General features: G+C 35.9%; 1 protein-coding gene across 3 annotated transcripts in view; it reads left to right on the forward strand.

The window, feature by feature from the left end:
- The window catches only part of GPATCH2 (G-patch domain containing 2), a 199,897-nt gene that overhangs the window by 113,257 nt on the left and 72,629 nt on the right, over positions 1-14,011 (forward strand). For all 3 annotated transcript variants that reach the window (XM_081491682.1, XM_081491684.1, XM_081491683.1), the window contains exon 6: positions 4,648-4,715. In XM_081491682.1, the coding sequence (XP_081347808.1) occupies positions 4,648-4,715 (68 nt within the window). The remainder of the gene's footprint in view (positions 1-4,647; positions 4,716-14,011) is intronic.

Here is a 14,011-nt window from a genome sequence, read left to right on the forward strand (position 1 = left end):
GGGAATACCAGACCACCTGACCTGCCTCTTGAGAAACCTGTATGCAGGTCAGGAAGCAACAGTTAACTGGACATGGAACAACAGACTGGTTCCAAATAGGAAAAGGAGTACGTCAAGGTTGTATAATGTCACCCTGCTTATTTAACTTATATGCAGAGTACATCATGAGAAATGCTGGGCTGGAAGAAACACAAGCTGGAATCAAGATTGCTGGGAGAAATATCAATCACCTCAGATATGCAGATGACACCACCTTATGGCAGAAAGTGCAGAAGAACTAAAGAGCCTCTTGATGAAAGTGAAAGAGGAGAGTAAAAAAGTTGGCTTAAAGCTCAACATTCAGAAAACTAAGATCATGGCATCTGGTCCCATCACTTCATGGGAAATAGATGGAGAAACAGTGGAAACAGTGTCAGACTTTATTTTTTGGGCTCCAAAATCACTGCTGATGGTGATTGCAGCCATGAAATTAAAAGACGCTTACTCTGTGGAAAGAAGGTTATGACCAACCTAGATAACATATTGAAAAGCAGAGACACTACTCTGCCAACAAAGGTCTGTCTAGTCAAGGCCATGGTTTTTCCAGTGGTCATGTATGGATGTGAGAGTTGGACAGTGAAGAAAGCTGAGCGCTGAAGAATTGATGCTTTTGAACTGTGGTGTTGGAGAAGACTCTTGAGTGTCCCTTGGACTGCAAGGAGATCCAACCAGTCCATCCTGAAGGAGATCAGTCCTGGGTGTTCATTGGAAGGACTGATGTTGAAGCTGAAACTCCAATACTTTGGCCACCTCATGCGATGAGTTGACTCCTTGGAAAAGACCCTGATGCTGGGAAGGATTGGGGGCAGGAGGAGAAGGGGACGACAGAGGATGAGATGGCTGGATGGCATCACCCACTCGATGGACATGGGTTTGGGTAGACCCCGGGTGTTGGTGATGGACAGGGAGGCCTGGCGTGCTGCGATTCATGGGGTCACAAAGAGTTGGACACGACTGAGCAACTGAACTGAATTGAACTGAAGTATATAAATGATTGTCTCAAGAGTTTTAACAAACAAAAAGAACTGGATTGTGGAGATACTGTTTCTCATGAAGAATAGAACACCTATTTCCTATCTGGCCTTATGAAATAAAATCAACTTTTTGTAACAAACTTTCCAACATGAATATCTTATAGGATATTTAAAGAGTTATGATTTTTAAAAATTTTTCATTTCTTTCTAAGACATTTTTGAAATAACTGGAAGGCATCTTTTTTTAGAGAATAAAATAATCACCATACTTGGCTGTTTACTAGAAATTAATACTTTGACCTGATATTTTAAATTGCTTCATTTTATTTTTAGAAAGAGTAACCCTGAATTATAATTTTTAGGAAGAATTCTATAAGAATGTTTCTTGATATTTTATAATTCTTTGAAGTAACTACTAATAATTGTATTAAACACATGTTTTCAAATTTAAAATACATTGAAACTCTAGGATAGCCCTGATTTTCATAAGCTGAATTCTGTACTAAGATCTTGTTGTTATTCAGTCACCAAGTCATGTCTGACTCTTTGCAACCCTATGGACTACAGCATTCCAGGCTTCCCTGTCCCTCACCATCTCCCGGAGTTTGCCCAAGTTCATGTCCATTGAATCAGTGATGCCATCCAACCATGTCATCCTCTGTCACCCTCTTCTCCTTCTGCCTTCAATCTTTCCCAGCATCAAGGTCTTTTCCAGTGAGTCGGCTCTTTGCATGAGGTTTGGGAAGTATTAGAGATTCAGCTTCAGCATCAGTTCTTCCAATGAGTACTCAGGGTTGATTTCCTTTAAGATTGACTGGTTTGATCTCCTTGCTGTCCAAGAGACTCTCAAGTGCCTTCTCCAGCACTACAGTTGGCAAGTATCAATTCTTCAGCACTCAGCCTTCTTTATGGTCCAGCTTTCACATCCATACACGACTATAGAAAAGACCATAGCCTTGACTATGTGGACCTTCGTCAGCAAAGTGTTGTCTTTGCTTTTTAACACACTATCTAGGTTTGTCGTAACTTTTCTTCCAAGGAGCAAGAGTCTTCTAATTTCATAGCTGCAGTCACCATCTGCATGATTTTAGACCCCAAGAAGAGGAAATCTATCACTGCTTCCAACTTTTCCCCTTCTATTTGCCATGAAGTGATGGGACCGGATGTCATAATCTTAGTTTTTTTACTATTGAGTTTTAAGCCAGTTTTTTCACTCTCCTTCGTCACCCTCATGAAGACGTTCTTTAGTTCCTCTTTGCTTTCTGCCATTAGAGTGGTATTGTCTGCATATCTGAGGTTGTGGATATTTCTCCCGGCAATCTTTATTCCACCTTGTAACTCATCCAGCTCAGCATTTCGCATGATGTGCTCTGTGTATAAGTTAAATAAACAGAGTGACAATAAACAGCTTTGTCGTACTCCTTTCTCAATCTCTCTCACCTTTTTGGTAAAGGTGTCTAATCTCTAAATTAGCAAAAGATTCCCATTATTAGAACATTTTACTCCTGAGGCAGACCAGTGTCAATGACCTGAAAAGATTATCATATATAGATGTCAGTGTTTGTTTCATTTTAAAAAATTCTAAATTATGCCTATTTGAGTATCTTTAAAAGTAAAACCAAAATTGACTTGAAATAATGAAATGGGATATTTACATCTTTTTAAAAAGGGGGGCTATGTACTAGGTAAATATGTAGACTCATTTAAATATCTACACTTGCTATTATAAATCTTTTGTGAGTTGGTTACAGCAATTGAATTGCACTCATAGTTTCTACATATGATTTCAGAGAAATACATAGTATGATTATTTCTGACTAGATTGAAAGCTTACATTTGTATTGTGGTATAAATTAGTTATAAATTCTGTTTTATTGTATTCCGTTGCATTGTTTTTCATTGGGCAATTTATCACATGGGTGTATGTGAAATTCTTTCATTTATTAAATTTCAGATTATGTATCTCAAGCCAGAGCAAGACTTAAACATTTTTCCATAAGTATAGCTGCAGGTAAACAAGCAATTTTAGCCCTGAAAATAGCTTCTGCTTCTGTCAACATGTTGTTTATTTTTTCTCTGAGATAAAAAGTTCAGTTTTCTGATATTTGTACCAAGATAAAGTCAGTAAACAAGATTAATATAGTGTGGAAAAGGTTGTCAGCAGCCCTGGCAAAGGAAATAAGTTGCCTGTACATAGAACATACTGTAAACTGAATAAAAGTGTCAGGTCCACCCTGAGATAATGTGATCATGAACCTCTAACAAAGCATGACATAGGCACAGTCGGCTTTTCTCATAGCCACAGTGTAGAAAATGGATTACTGTATTCCAGGGTTACCCACTGGAGTAGCATGAAAACCTCATTCTGAGATGAATGCAGGATGTAGTCCTGGAGTTGAGCCACATGTTTACCTGTGGTGTGCAAACAGTAGGGTTATTAATGTCATCATCTGTGCACATTTGCAGTATTTGCAATTCTTGGAATTTCAGTGTGTGCTGGCATCCTTGTTACCTGAGTGAAAGAAGATGAAATACAATTTTGAAAATAATTCGTTTCTTTTCAGAGGCATTTGTTGCCTTATCATGCCTTTCTGGATTCTGTATGTTAAGTGGCACTCCTATAATTATAGAGGGTTTTTTTTTAATATGATGAAGCATAACTTAAAGCCTTAAGTTGTAACTTTATCTCTTGTCAGTTGTGATTGTGGATTCATTCTTGCATGATGCTATGTTTATGTTCCTGTTGAGAACCTCTATTAAAAAAGTTGTGACATTTTCTTGGAAAATGGGAATAGCTTGCATTATCAAAAAAGTTGAACCTTTAATTCTTTATCAGGTTTTTACTTTGATTTAGAAATAAAGGCATAAAATTTTTTTCTCTGAAATGAAATTATTGTTCTGTGTAAATACACAGATAATTCCTAACTTTATGGGAAAACTATAAAAAGGACTATTCACTGCTTCCTTGATTTAAGTTTTTGTATGTATTTTTTTAAGTACAGATGACTTATAATGTTGCATTAGTTTCAGGTGTACAGCAAAGTAATTCAGTTATATATATTTACATGTATGTATTCTTTTTCATTGTAAGTTATTACAAGATGATAAATATATTTTCCTGTGCTATATAGCAGATCCTTGTTGCTCATCTATTTTATGTAGAGCAGTAGGTATATATTAATTTGTATGCATTTAAATGTGTGCATTATAATACATGTCATTTACATTTAAGAATTAAATACAAAGATGTTGTTCCTAGGAAATACCATCTTCTCAACACAAATTAAGTAAACCTCTTTTTTTTACATACAATTAAATATATTTGCATTTGTGTAGTATTTGGAAATGAAACTCAGTGGTCTAGTTCTTCAGAAAGTTGGTTTTTTTCTGTTATAAAGATACTTTTTAAATAGTCTTAAAATTCTAGCAGAGGAACTATGCTAAACTAAAAGAAGTAGTTCATTCTTACCAGGAATTTAATCATACTTTTGGTCCATGCAGTTGTGTCTTAGATTTTGAGAATTGTTACATTCTGCATTTCAGAGTGGATGTCTTCAAATGAAACCATCCCTATTATTCACTGCCTTTTTACAGACTCACTTGTGACTGGTTTTGGTTTTAAATCTCCTTTCAGGTGACAACTCCTGGCCCAGTCAGTAACAAGAGGATGGTTCACTTTTCTCCAGATTCTCATCACCACGAGTGAGTGTGCACTGTATTTGTATAATCTTGTTGGACTATTCTGCATCTTTTTGAGGGGAAATCGGTAACTATTGCTAGTAAAGACGGTTTAATTTAAATCCACCTTAAAAAAGAGTAAACATCATATGCCAATAACAGTAGTCCAATAGAATAGTTTAAATGAAACCCATGGCAGAAATTTAAAGAAAGGTTTTTAAATACTGTCCCTCTTTTACTTGTGATAAAATTTGAAATTCATGTGTTATTGAGATTCATATATTATCTTAAAGCATTTACATTTTCATTACATTAAGTAGCATCAGGCTCTCACTTCCTTCCTCCCACAACCCTTTCTAAAGTATTGAAATGAAGAGTGAGTGATTCTTTTTCTCATTAATTCTCTACCCTCTGCTCCTGTCCAGCATGAGCTGTGAAGGAACCAGAATGTATTTTCATTTAACAACAAAAAGAAAAGACTAATTTACTAGATAATTCAAAAAAATGAAAGCTTTGGCTTAGTGAATTTGGACATGAATTTGAGCAAACTCTGGGAGATAGTGGAGCACAAGTAGCCTGATGTGCTACAGTCCATGGGGCCTCAAAGAATCGGACTCAACTTAGCGACTGAACAACAACAAATTAGTGAGTTATAGGTTGTTCAGTCGCTAAGTAGAGTCCAATTCTTTGAGACCCCATGGACTGTAGCACATCAGGCTACTCGTGCTCCACTGTCTCCCAGAGTTTGCCATAATGTGTAAGGTGTTTAATCATATGCTAAGGTTTCTCTACTGTCAAGAAGAATACTGGAAGTTTTCATAGGGGAATAAAAGGATCAGAACTGAGATTAAGTAGCAGAAGTAAGTAGTGTGTACTGAAATAGTGAGAGAGTAGAGGCAGAAAGATACGTATAAAATATAATTGAGTTTTAATTAAAATAATGGGGCAGGATATGGAAAAGAGGAGGTCAGAATGAGATTACTAAAAAAAGTGGACTAGTAGCATGTAGAGTGCAAGGTAGTAAAATGACCATTTTAGACCATTTTAGTCATTGACTGACATTATCCTGAGTGCTGAGAGAATGGTAATGAAACACATTGGGATGACCTGGGAAACTCTGACAATAGTGGTATCTAAGTTCCATCCCCAGAAACTCTTTCTTAATTGATTGAGAACCGCTGGGAGATGGGTGTGGAAGGATGTCAGGATATTAAAAATGAGGGTCATACCTGCTAATTTGAGAAGAAACACTTGACTGACATTGCCAAGTTTGTCCTATTTTAAATACAAACTTCCATGTCTTCACTCATTCAGTAACTAGTACCAGGCTATGATGGTGATACAGAGATCGTTAGCCCTCAGAGCATTAAAATCTTTATCAAAGTGATTTTTGATTTAAATATAGCTCCAGATCTATTTTCTTGAGTATTGGTTTTATATCAGAACAAAGACTGAGATGAAAACATATAAATGGTTGTCGTTCTGAGATTAAAAAATGCTTTATCCATTTTTTTTTCTGTTTGAGGAAAAAAAAGAGAGGTCTTATAGGATAATAAAAAATGAATAAGATAAGCTATTAAAAGGGAAGATTGTGATATTATAAGCTATAAAAATAATTTATATAAATTATCTTATATCACATAAATTATATTAACAAAATTTATAAATTAAGCTACCTATGAACAAATAATTTATGTCTTATATAAGAAGTAAATAAATTTAAGAGGGAGGGGATATATGTGTACATGTAGCTGATTCACATTGTTGTACAGCAGAAACTAATACAATATTATAAAGCAATTACACTCCAATTTTTTAAAAGTAGGTTTAAAAAAATAGAATCTACTGGGTCCTAATATAATTGTTTTCCAGAAAAAAAATTCATTCAATAATTAATTCATATCATTCCGTACTTTAATGGCCTTTCTCAAGTTCAACCAGCTTCATGGGAGACATAGGGTATTGGGACAAAATACATGACTTATTTAAGGTTTTCCAACAAAGATATATTTAGAAATAGAATTAGTTAAGAGGAAGAAGTTCCTAGAGTTTGCCACTAACCATAAAGATATTACCAGGGGCCAGACTGTTTCTCTTTTTCTGTTTCAACATCTGTATTAGTGTACTGTTAGGGCTCTTGTAACAAAATGCCCAAACTGGTGGCTTAAAAAACAAATGTATTTTCTTTTTCCATACTTTTTATTTCATGGCAGAATAACATCCTTCTTGTGTTCTTGTACTCTCCCTTTAATTTTTTATATTTTAAAAATTTTTTTCATTGAAGTATAGGTAACATACAATGATATATTAGTTTCAGTTATTGAAGAGGCTGTCTTCTCCCCATTGTAAACTCTCACCTCCTTTGTCATAAATTAATTGCCTGTGTAAGTGTGGGTTCATTTCTGGGCTCTCTACTCTGTTCCCTTGATCTGTGTAACTTTTTTTGTGCCAGTACTGTACTGTTTTGATTACTATAGCTTTGTAGTATAGTTTGAAATCAGGGAGCATGAAACCTCCAAGGTTTGCTCTTTCTTCCTTAAGAGGGGTTTGACTACCTTACGTTTCTGAAGGCTGGAAGTTCATGATCAGAGTGTCAGCAGGGTTGGCTCCTTCCAAGGGAACCGAGGGAGAATCTCTTCCTTGTTCCCTCTTCACTTGTGGTTGACTGGCAACCTTTGTCATTCCCTGACTTTTGCTGCATCACCCCAGTGTGTGCCTCCACCTTCCCACAGCCTTTTGCCTCTGCCTGTATCTGTGTCCAACGTTCTGCTTTTTGTAATGACACAGACACAGATATATAATAACATTTTATAAGGTTGAATTAGGGCCTACTCTAGTGACCTCATCTGAACTTGATTACCTCTGAAAAGACCCAATCTCAAAATAAGATCATGTGTTTTTGTACTGGGGGTTAGGACTCCAACATATCTTTCAGGAGGATACATTTCAACATATAGCATCTTGCTGCTCTTTTTCTCTTACATACGTATTTGCTGACTCACAGTCTCATGATGGTTCCACATATCATGTCTACATTCAAGACAGGAAGAAGAGGAAAGACCAGTGCAAGCAGCTTTCCTCAAGAAGCAAAATTATTTTTCAAAATCACTCACCTACCTTCCCTTAATTCTCATTGGCCAGAACTGGGTTATTAGGTCACCTGTAGTTGCAAGGGAGTTTAGGAACATAGATATCTAGCAGAGGTTTAAATCAGTCATGATAGGTTACTTGAGTATGGCACATGAAAAAGTGAAAGTCTTAGTTGCTTATTCGTGTCCAACTCTTTGGGACCCCATGAACTGTAGCCCACCAGGCTTCTCTGTCCATGGAGTTCTCCAGGCAAGAATACAAGAGTAGGTATCCATTCTCTTCTCCAAGGGATTTTCCTGACCCAGGGGTCAAACCCGGGTCTCCTGCATTGCAGGCAGATTCTTTCCCATCTGAGCCACCAGAAAGCCCCCTAACAAAGTAAGGATTAGAAGAGGTAACTATCTGTTGGGTAGTAGCTAACAAAATTTGTCATATTTAGCTCATTGACTTTTTAACACACACCCTTCTGTGCATACATACCATGTGAAATGCCTTTCTTGCCTTTTCCAAAGAAGCCCACTTCAAAGTCTCATCCAGTTACTTTATCTATCTCAAAATCTCATCGAAGTCCTCCAAGTGACATGAAATTTCAATAAGATCTGGCTGTGGCTCCTTGTAGTATGTAGTATAAATTAAAGATGCCTGCATACAAAATATAGAATTACAGAAAATCCAGGGTACCTCACAAAAGTTCTGATTTACTGAAGAAAGTACTTAGTACTCAATTTTTGCCACAACCCATACATCCAGTTTGGCAAGCAGTCCTGATTCGCTTTCTTGGAGGACTTCCTTGTATTTATATTGTATATTGTAAGATCACAGCTGATATGTCCATTGCAGCAGACGCCCTTTCAGTGTGCTACACAATTTTTGCAACACATTTCTCTTTTCCTTTTCAGCTTTACTGAGGTATAATTTACAAATAAAACTTGTAAAATATTTAAAATGTACATCATGATAATTAAACATACATACACACACATTGTGAAAGAATTCCCACCATCAAACTAACATATCCATCAATTCACATATTTACTTTTTTCTTTTTCCTGGTGAGAACATTTAAGATCTATCTCCTAACTTTCAATCATACAATATTAATTATAGTTGCCATCAGTGTACATTAGCTCCTCAGGCTTTATTCATCTATAACTGAAAGTTTGTGCCCTTTTATCAGCCTCTCCCTATTTCCTCCACCCCACTCCCCATCCCAGCACCTGTCAACCACCATTCTAGTATGTTTCTACAAGTTCAACTTTTTTTTTTCAAGATTCCCTACATAAATGATATCATGCACCATATATTTTTGTCTGTCTGGCTCATTGCACCTAGCACAATGCCCTCCAGGTTCATCCATGTTATCACAAATAGAATTATTTCCTTTGGTTGTTTCCACGTCTTGGCTATTGTAAATAATGCTACAGTGAATATAAAGGTGGTTATATCTTTTCAAGTAAGTGGGAAAAAAAAAATTTGTCAAGCTAATGAGTTTGCTTCCTTCAGATAAATATGCAGAAGTGGTACTACTGGATGGTATAGTAGTTCTATTTTTAATTTTTTGAGGAACATTTATATTGTTTTCCATAGTAACAGTGCCAGTTTGCATTACCACTGTCAATATAAAAGGGTCCCCTTTTCTCCACATCATCACCAGCATTTGTTTTTCTTGTCTTTCTGATGATAGCATCTTAACAAGTGTGAGATGTTCTTATTATGGTTTTGACTTACATTCCTCTGATGATTAGTGATGTTGAACACCTTTTCACGTACCCATTGGTCATTTGTATGCTTTATTTGGAAAAAACATCTATTCATATTCTTTGCCCATTTTTTAATTGTGTAGTTTGGGTTTTTTTGTTACTAAGTTGTATGACTTCCCTGTGTCGCATATCTTGGATATTAACCTTTTATCAGATGTGAAAGTGAAGTGAAAGTGTTAGTTGCTCAGTCATGTTCTACTCTTTGCGACCTCATGGAGGTAGCCTACCAGGCTCCTCTGTCCATGGGATTCTCCAGGCAAGAGTACTGGAGTGGGTTGCCATTCCCTTCTCCAGGGGGTTTTCCCAACCCAGGGATTGAACCCAAGTCTCCTGCATCGCAGGCAGATTCCTTACCGTCTGAGCCACCAGGGAAGCCCATTATCAGATATATGATTGCAAATATTTTCTCCCATTCTGCCTTTTCATTTTGCTGGTACTCCCTTTGCTGTAATAGAAGCTTTTTAGTTAGATGTAATCCCACTAGTTTATTTTTACTTTTGTTGCCTTTTCTTTGGGGGTTAAATTTAAAAAATCATTGCCAAGACCAATGTCAGGGAGATTACCCCCCTATATTTTCTTTCAGAAATCTTAGGATTTAAGTTTTATGTTAAAGTCTTTAATCCATTTTGAGTGTTTTTTGTGTATGGTATAAGATAGAGGCCCTGTTTCATTCCTTTGCAGACGGCTGTCAGTTTTCCTAGCACCACTTATTGTAGAGACAGTCCTTTTTTCATTGCATATTCTTAGCTTCTTGTCATAAATAGCTTGACTATATATTCATGGGTTTATTTCTAGGCTCTCTATTCTGTTCCATTGAACAGAATATATATATATGTGTGTATGTATATATATATATATACACACACATACATATATATTCAGTATGTATAGTTTGAATATAGTTTCAAATCAAGACGTGTGATAGCTTCAAATTTGTTCTTCTTTATCAAGATCACTTTGTATATTTAGGGGTTTTTGTGGTTCCACAAATATTTTAGCGTTTTTTTCCTTCCTATGAAAAATGCCATTAGAATTTTTATGATTCCCTTCAATCTGTGGACTGTATGTATATCTGTGCATAGTATAGATATTTTAGCAATATTAATTGTTCCTACTCATGAATAGAAAATCTCTTTCCATTTATTTTTGTCTTCTTCCATTTCTTCCATCAATGTTTTACAGTTTTGGGTATATAGAAGTTTCACCTCTTTGGTTAAATTTATTCCTAAGTGTTTTATTCTTTTTGATGCTGTTGTATATGGGATTGTTTTCATAGCTTCTTTCTCTGATACTTTGTTATTAGTGTATCCAAACACAACCAATTTATGTATACTGATTTTGTGTCCTATAACTTTACTGAACTAGTTCATTTGTTCTACTAGCTTTTTGGTGGAGGCTTTAGGATATTCTGTATGTAGTATCAAGTCATCTGCAGAGAAATTTTATTTCTTCCTTTCTGATATGGATGTTTTTACTTTCTTTTTCTTGCCTGATTTCTCTGGCTAGGATCTCCTGTATATGTTAAATTGAAGTGGTAAGAGCAAGTAGGCATTCTTGTCTTTTTCCTAATCTTAGAGGCAAAACTATCAGCTTTTTACCATTGACTGTGATGTTAGCTTTGGACTTATCATATATGGTCTTTACCATGATGCAGTACATTCCTTCTATTTGTTGAGCATTTTTATCATTAAAAGATGTTGGATTTTATCATATGCTTTTTCTGCATCTATTAAGATAATCATGACTTTTATTCTTCATTTTGTTAATCTGATGTATCACATTTATTGATTAGCAGTTGCTAATTTTTTTTGGATGGTTTTTTGACTAGTGTTCAATCTCCTCCCTAGTTAATAATCTTTTCTAATTTTCAATTTTTTTCATGATTTAAGTTTGATAAATTGTGTGTTTCTAGGAATTTTTTCTATTTCTTCAAGGGTTATCTGATTTGTTGGAGTATAATTGCTTATAGTATTTTCTTATGATCCTTAGTATTTTTTGTGTGATCAGTTCTAATGGCTCCTCTTTCATTTCTGATTATACTTATTTAATGCTTATTGATGATAGCTTTCTAATAAAATTTTATTTTTATGTTTAGTATTATCAAAATATATTTACGTTTGTTCATTTAATTGTGTACTGATGAGACTAGTCTCGTGTAGGAGATGCTCTTGGTTGTCTTACAAATCTTTGTGATTAGCCAAGCCACCATCTTTGTTCTTGGTGGCTCCCAGTAATTGAGGGTGTGCCAAGATCATCAGTGTCCAAAAGAGGAGGATTACTACAGTCAGCACCTCAGATGCAGGCTGATTATAAGCCAGACCCTCAGTCAGCAGCTGGGAAAGTATGTAGTTAAGCCCCTTCCATGGAAAAACAAAAATAAATGTCTTGCCTGCTCCCTCTGGACTGATTTTGAGGGGACACTGTATTGCCATAAGTGGACACGGTTCCTGTGCCTGTCTAAAAACTGCTTCTTTGCTGTAGTCCTGTGGACCAATGAATGCAAACTCCATTGGCTGACAGAACCAGGAAATCCAGGGGTCTGTCTCTCAGGTGGCAAGTACAAAAGCAGGGCACGAGACCTGTGTACAGATTCCTTCCAGAGAGGTGCTGGTGGCCTGTTTATTTTGTTGCAGCAAGCAGAAGTGAGAAGGCAGAGGAAGTGCCCACCACGCCCTGAACTCTGAGGAGGCTCACAGCCAGCCCCTAGATGCATGCTGAATTACACTCTAGAACCTCAGACAGCAGCTTGTAAAGTGTGCAGTCAGAACCGGTCCAGGAAGAGACTGGGAGATGGACGTTTCTGCTCCCTGTGGGCTAGGCCTTGAGGGGTAGCCAAAGCGAGTGCTCACGTGACCATTAAGAACTGCTTCTTTCTTTGCTGCACACCTTCGACTCTCAGAACTGGATGCTTTGGGTGGGAGTCTTAAAATTGCCTCTCTTCCACTTTAGGAAAAAAGAGGCCCTCTCATCTCAGTTCTAATTTTGTTTTGGCACATTGCCCTGAGGTTTAAAATCCTCTTGGGTTCCAAACAGGGGGTCATTCATATTGTACTGATATTGATGTTGACAGATTAAATCAAATGACTAAGTCACAAAGCTTAATACAGTTTAACTAGTTTCTAATTCTTTGTTTTCAGCATCTGGTAGATGATTTAAAATACCCCTTAATCTTGAAATCATTGTGTGATATTTTTAGGCATAAAACTCTGAAGGAGTTCAATAATCAAGTGATGGTTTTAACCAAATTTCTTTTATTTTATTTCCATTTACCAATTTGTGTGAACAAGGTTTCTGAGCACTCAAGGTATTAAAAATACCAAATGAATTGATGGTAAAGTAATATTTATCAATGGGTACATGAATTAGTTTGGGAAAAAGCTTAATAATGATAGCTTTCTAATAAAATTTTATTTTTATGTTTAGTATTATCAAAATGTATTTATGTTGGTTTGGTTAATTGTGTACTAATGATAACTGTTTCAGATCTTAGGTAATTGATGGTTATCAACTAACAGCAATTATTATTAGCTTGACTAACTTATAAACTTCTCAAAATTTTGTTCCAGTATTATAATCACAAATCTTTAAGAAAATGTTATAGGTGTGTGTGTGTGTGTGTATTCCCTGAAGAAGGGAATGGCTACCCACTCCAGTATTCTTCCTTGGAGAATTCCATTGACAGAGAAGCCTGGCAGACTACAGTCCATAGGGCTGCAAAGAGTCGAACACAACTGAGCACGCAAAAGAATCGGATACGACTTAGAAGTTGAGCAGTCAGGCAAATATATATATGTGTGTATGTGTGTGTGTGTGTGTATAGGTATACACACAAATTTTTGTTGCACAAGACTATGATAGGGTAACTAATAAAAGGCTTTCAAGCATAAAATTATATTACATTAGGATACACTCTGTGAGGGAGTGAATTGGAAATTCAAGGAATTGCAGAAGAAAATTAAACCATGTAAAATTTTCAACTTTTAAAGAAATGCCTGTCCTAGTATCTTTTTTTAATGGATTGATGGCTGGTATAAAAGCACAGTGATATTTAGATTCCAGTGTATATATTCAAAGAGTGCTGCAATTATTTGACTTTAAAATATCAATATATATATCTAATGTAAAATGAATCCTTTACAAATATTTAGATTACAGTGAAAATTTTAGATGTCTGCATAATATATCCAAGCAGAAGATATTTTCATAACTGTTTCAGGCACTATGTGCTCAAAAATGATTGAATGGAATATCCTACAAATAGTGGTTTAAACAGGTAGCTGTTTAGGATACTGACATAATCTGAAATCTGGAAGTAGAAAGTTCTAGAGCTATTGAGGAGGCCATAACAGTATCTGCTACAATATCCTTCAAGGAATCTTTTTTTTTTTTCCCCTCAGATTCCCACCAGCAAATCTCAGTACCTTCTCTATTCTGCCTTTAGGTCTTTATTTCTACTGGATTATAATATTT

The sequence above is a fragment of the Giraffa tippelskirchi genome, chromosome 5, assembly GCF_054371585.1.
Source record: "Giraffa tippelskirchi isolate mGirTip1 chromosome 5, T2T-mGirTip1v1.2.pri, whole genome shotgun sequence".
Taxonomy (NCBI): domain Eukaryota; kingdom Metazoa; phylum Chordata; class Mammalia; order Artiodactyla; family Giraffidae; genus Giraffa; species Giraffa tippelskirchi.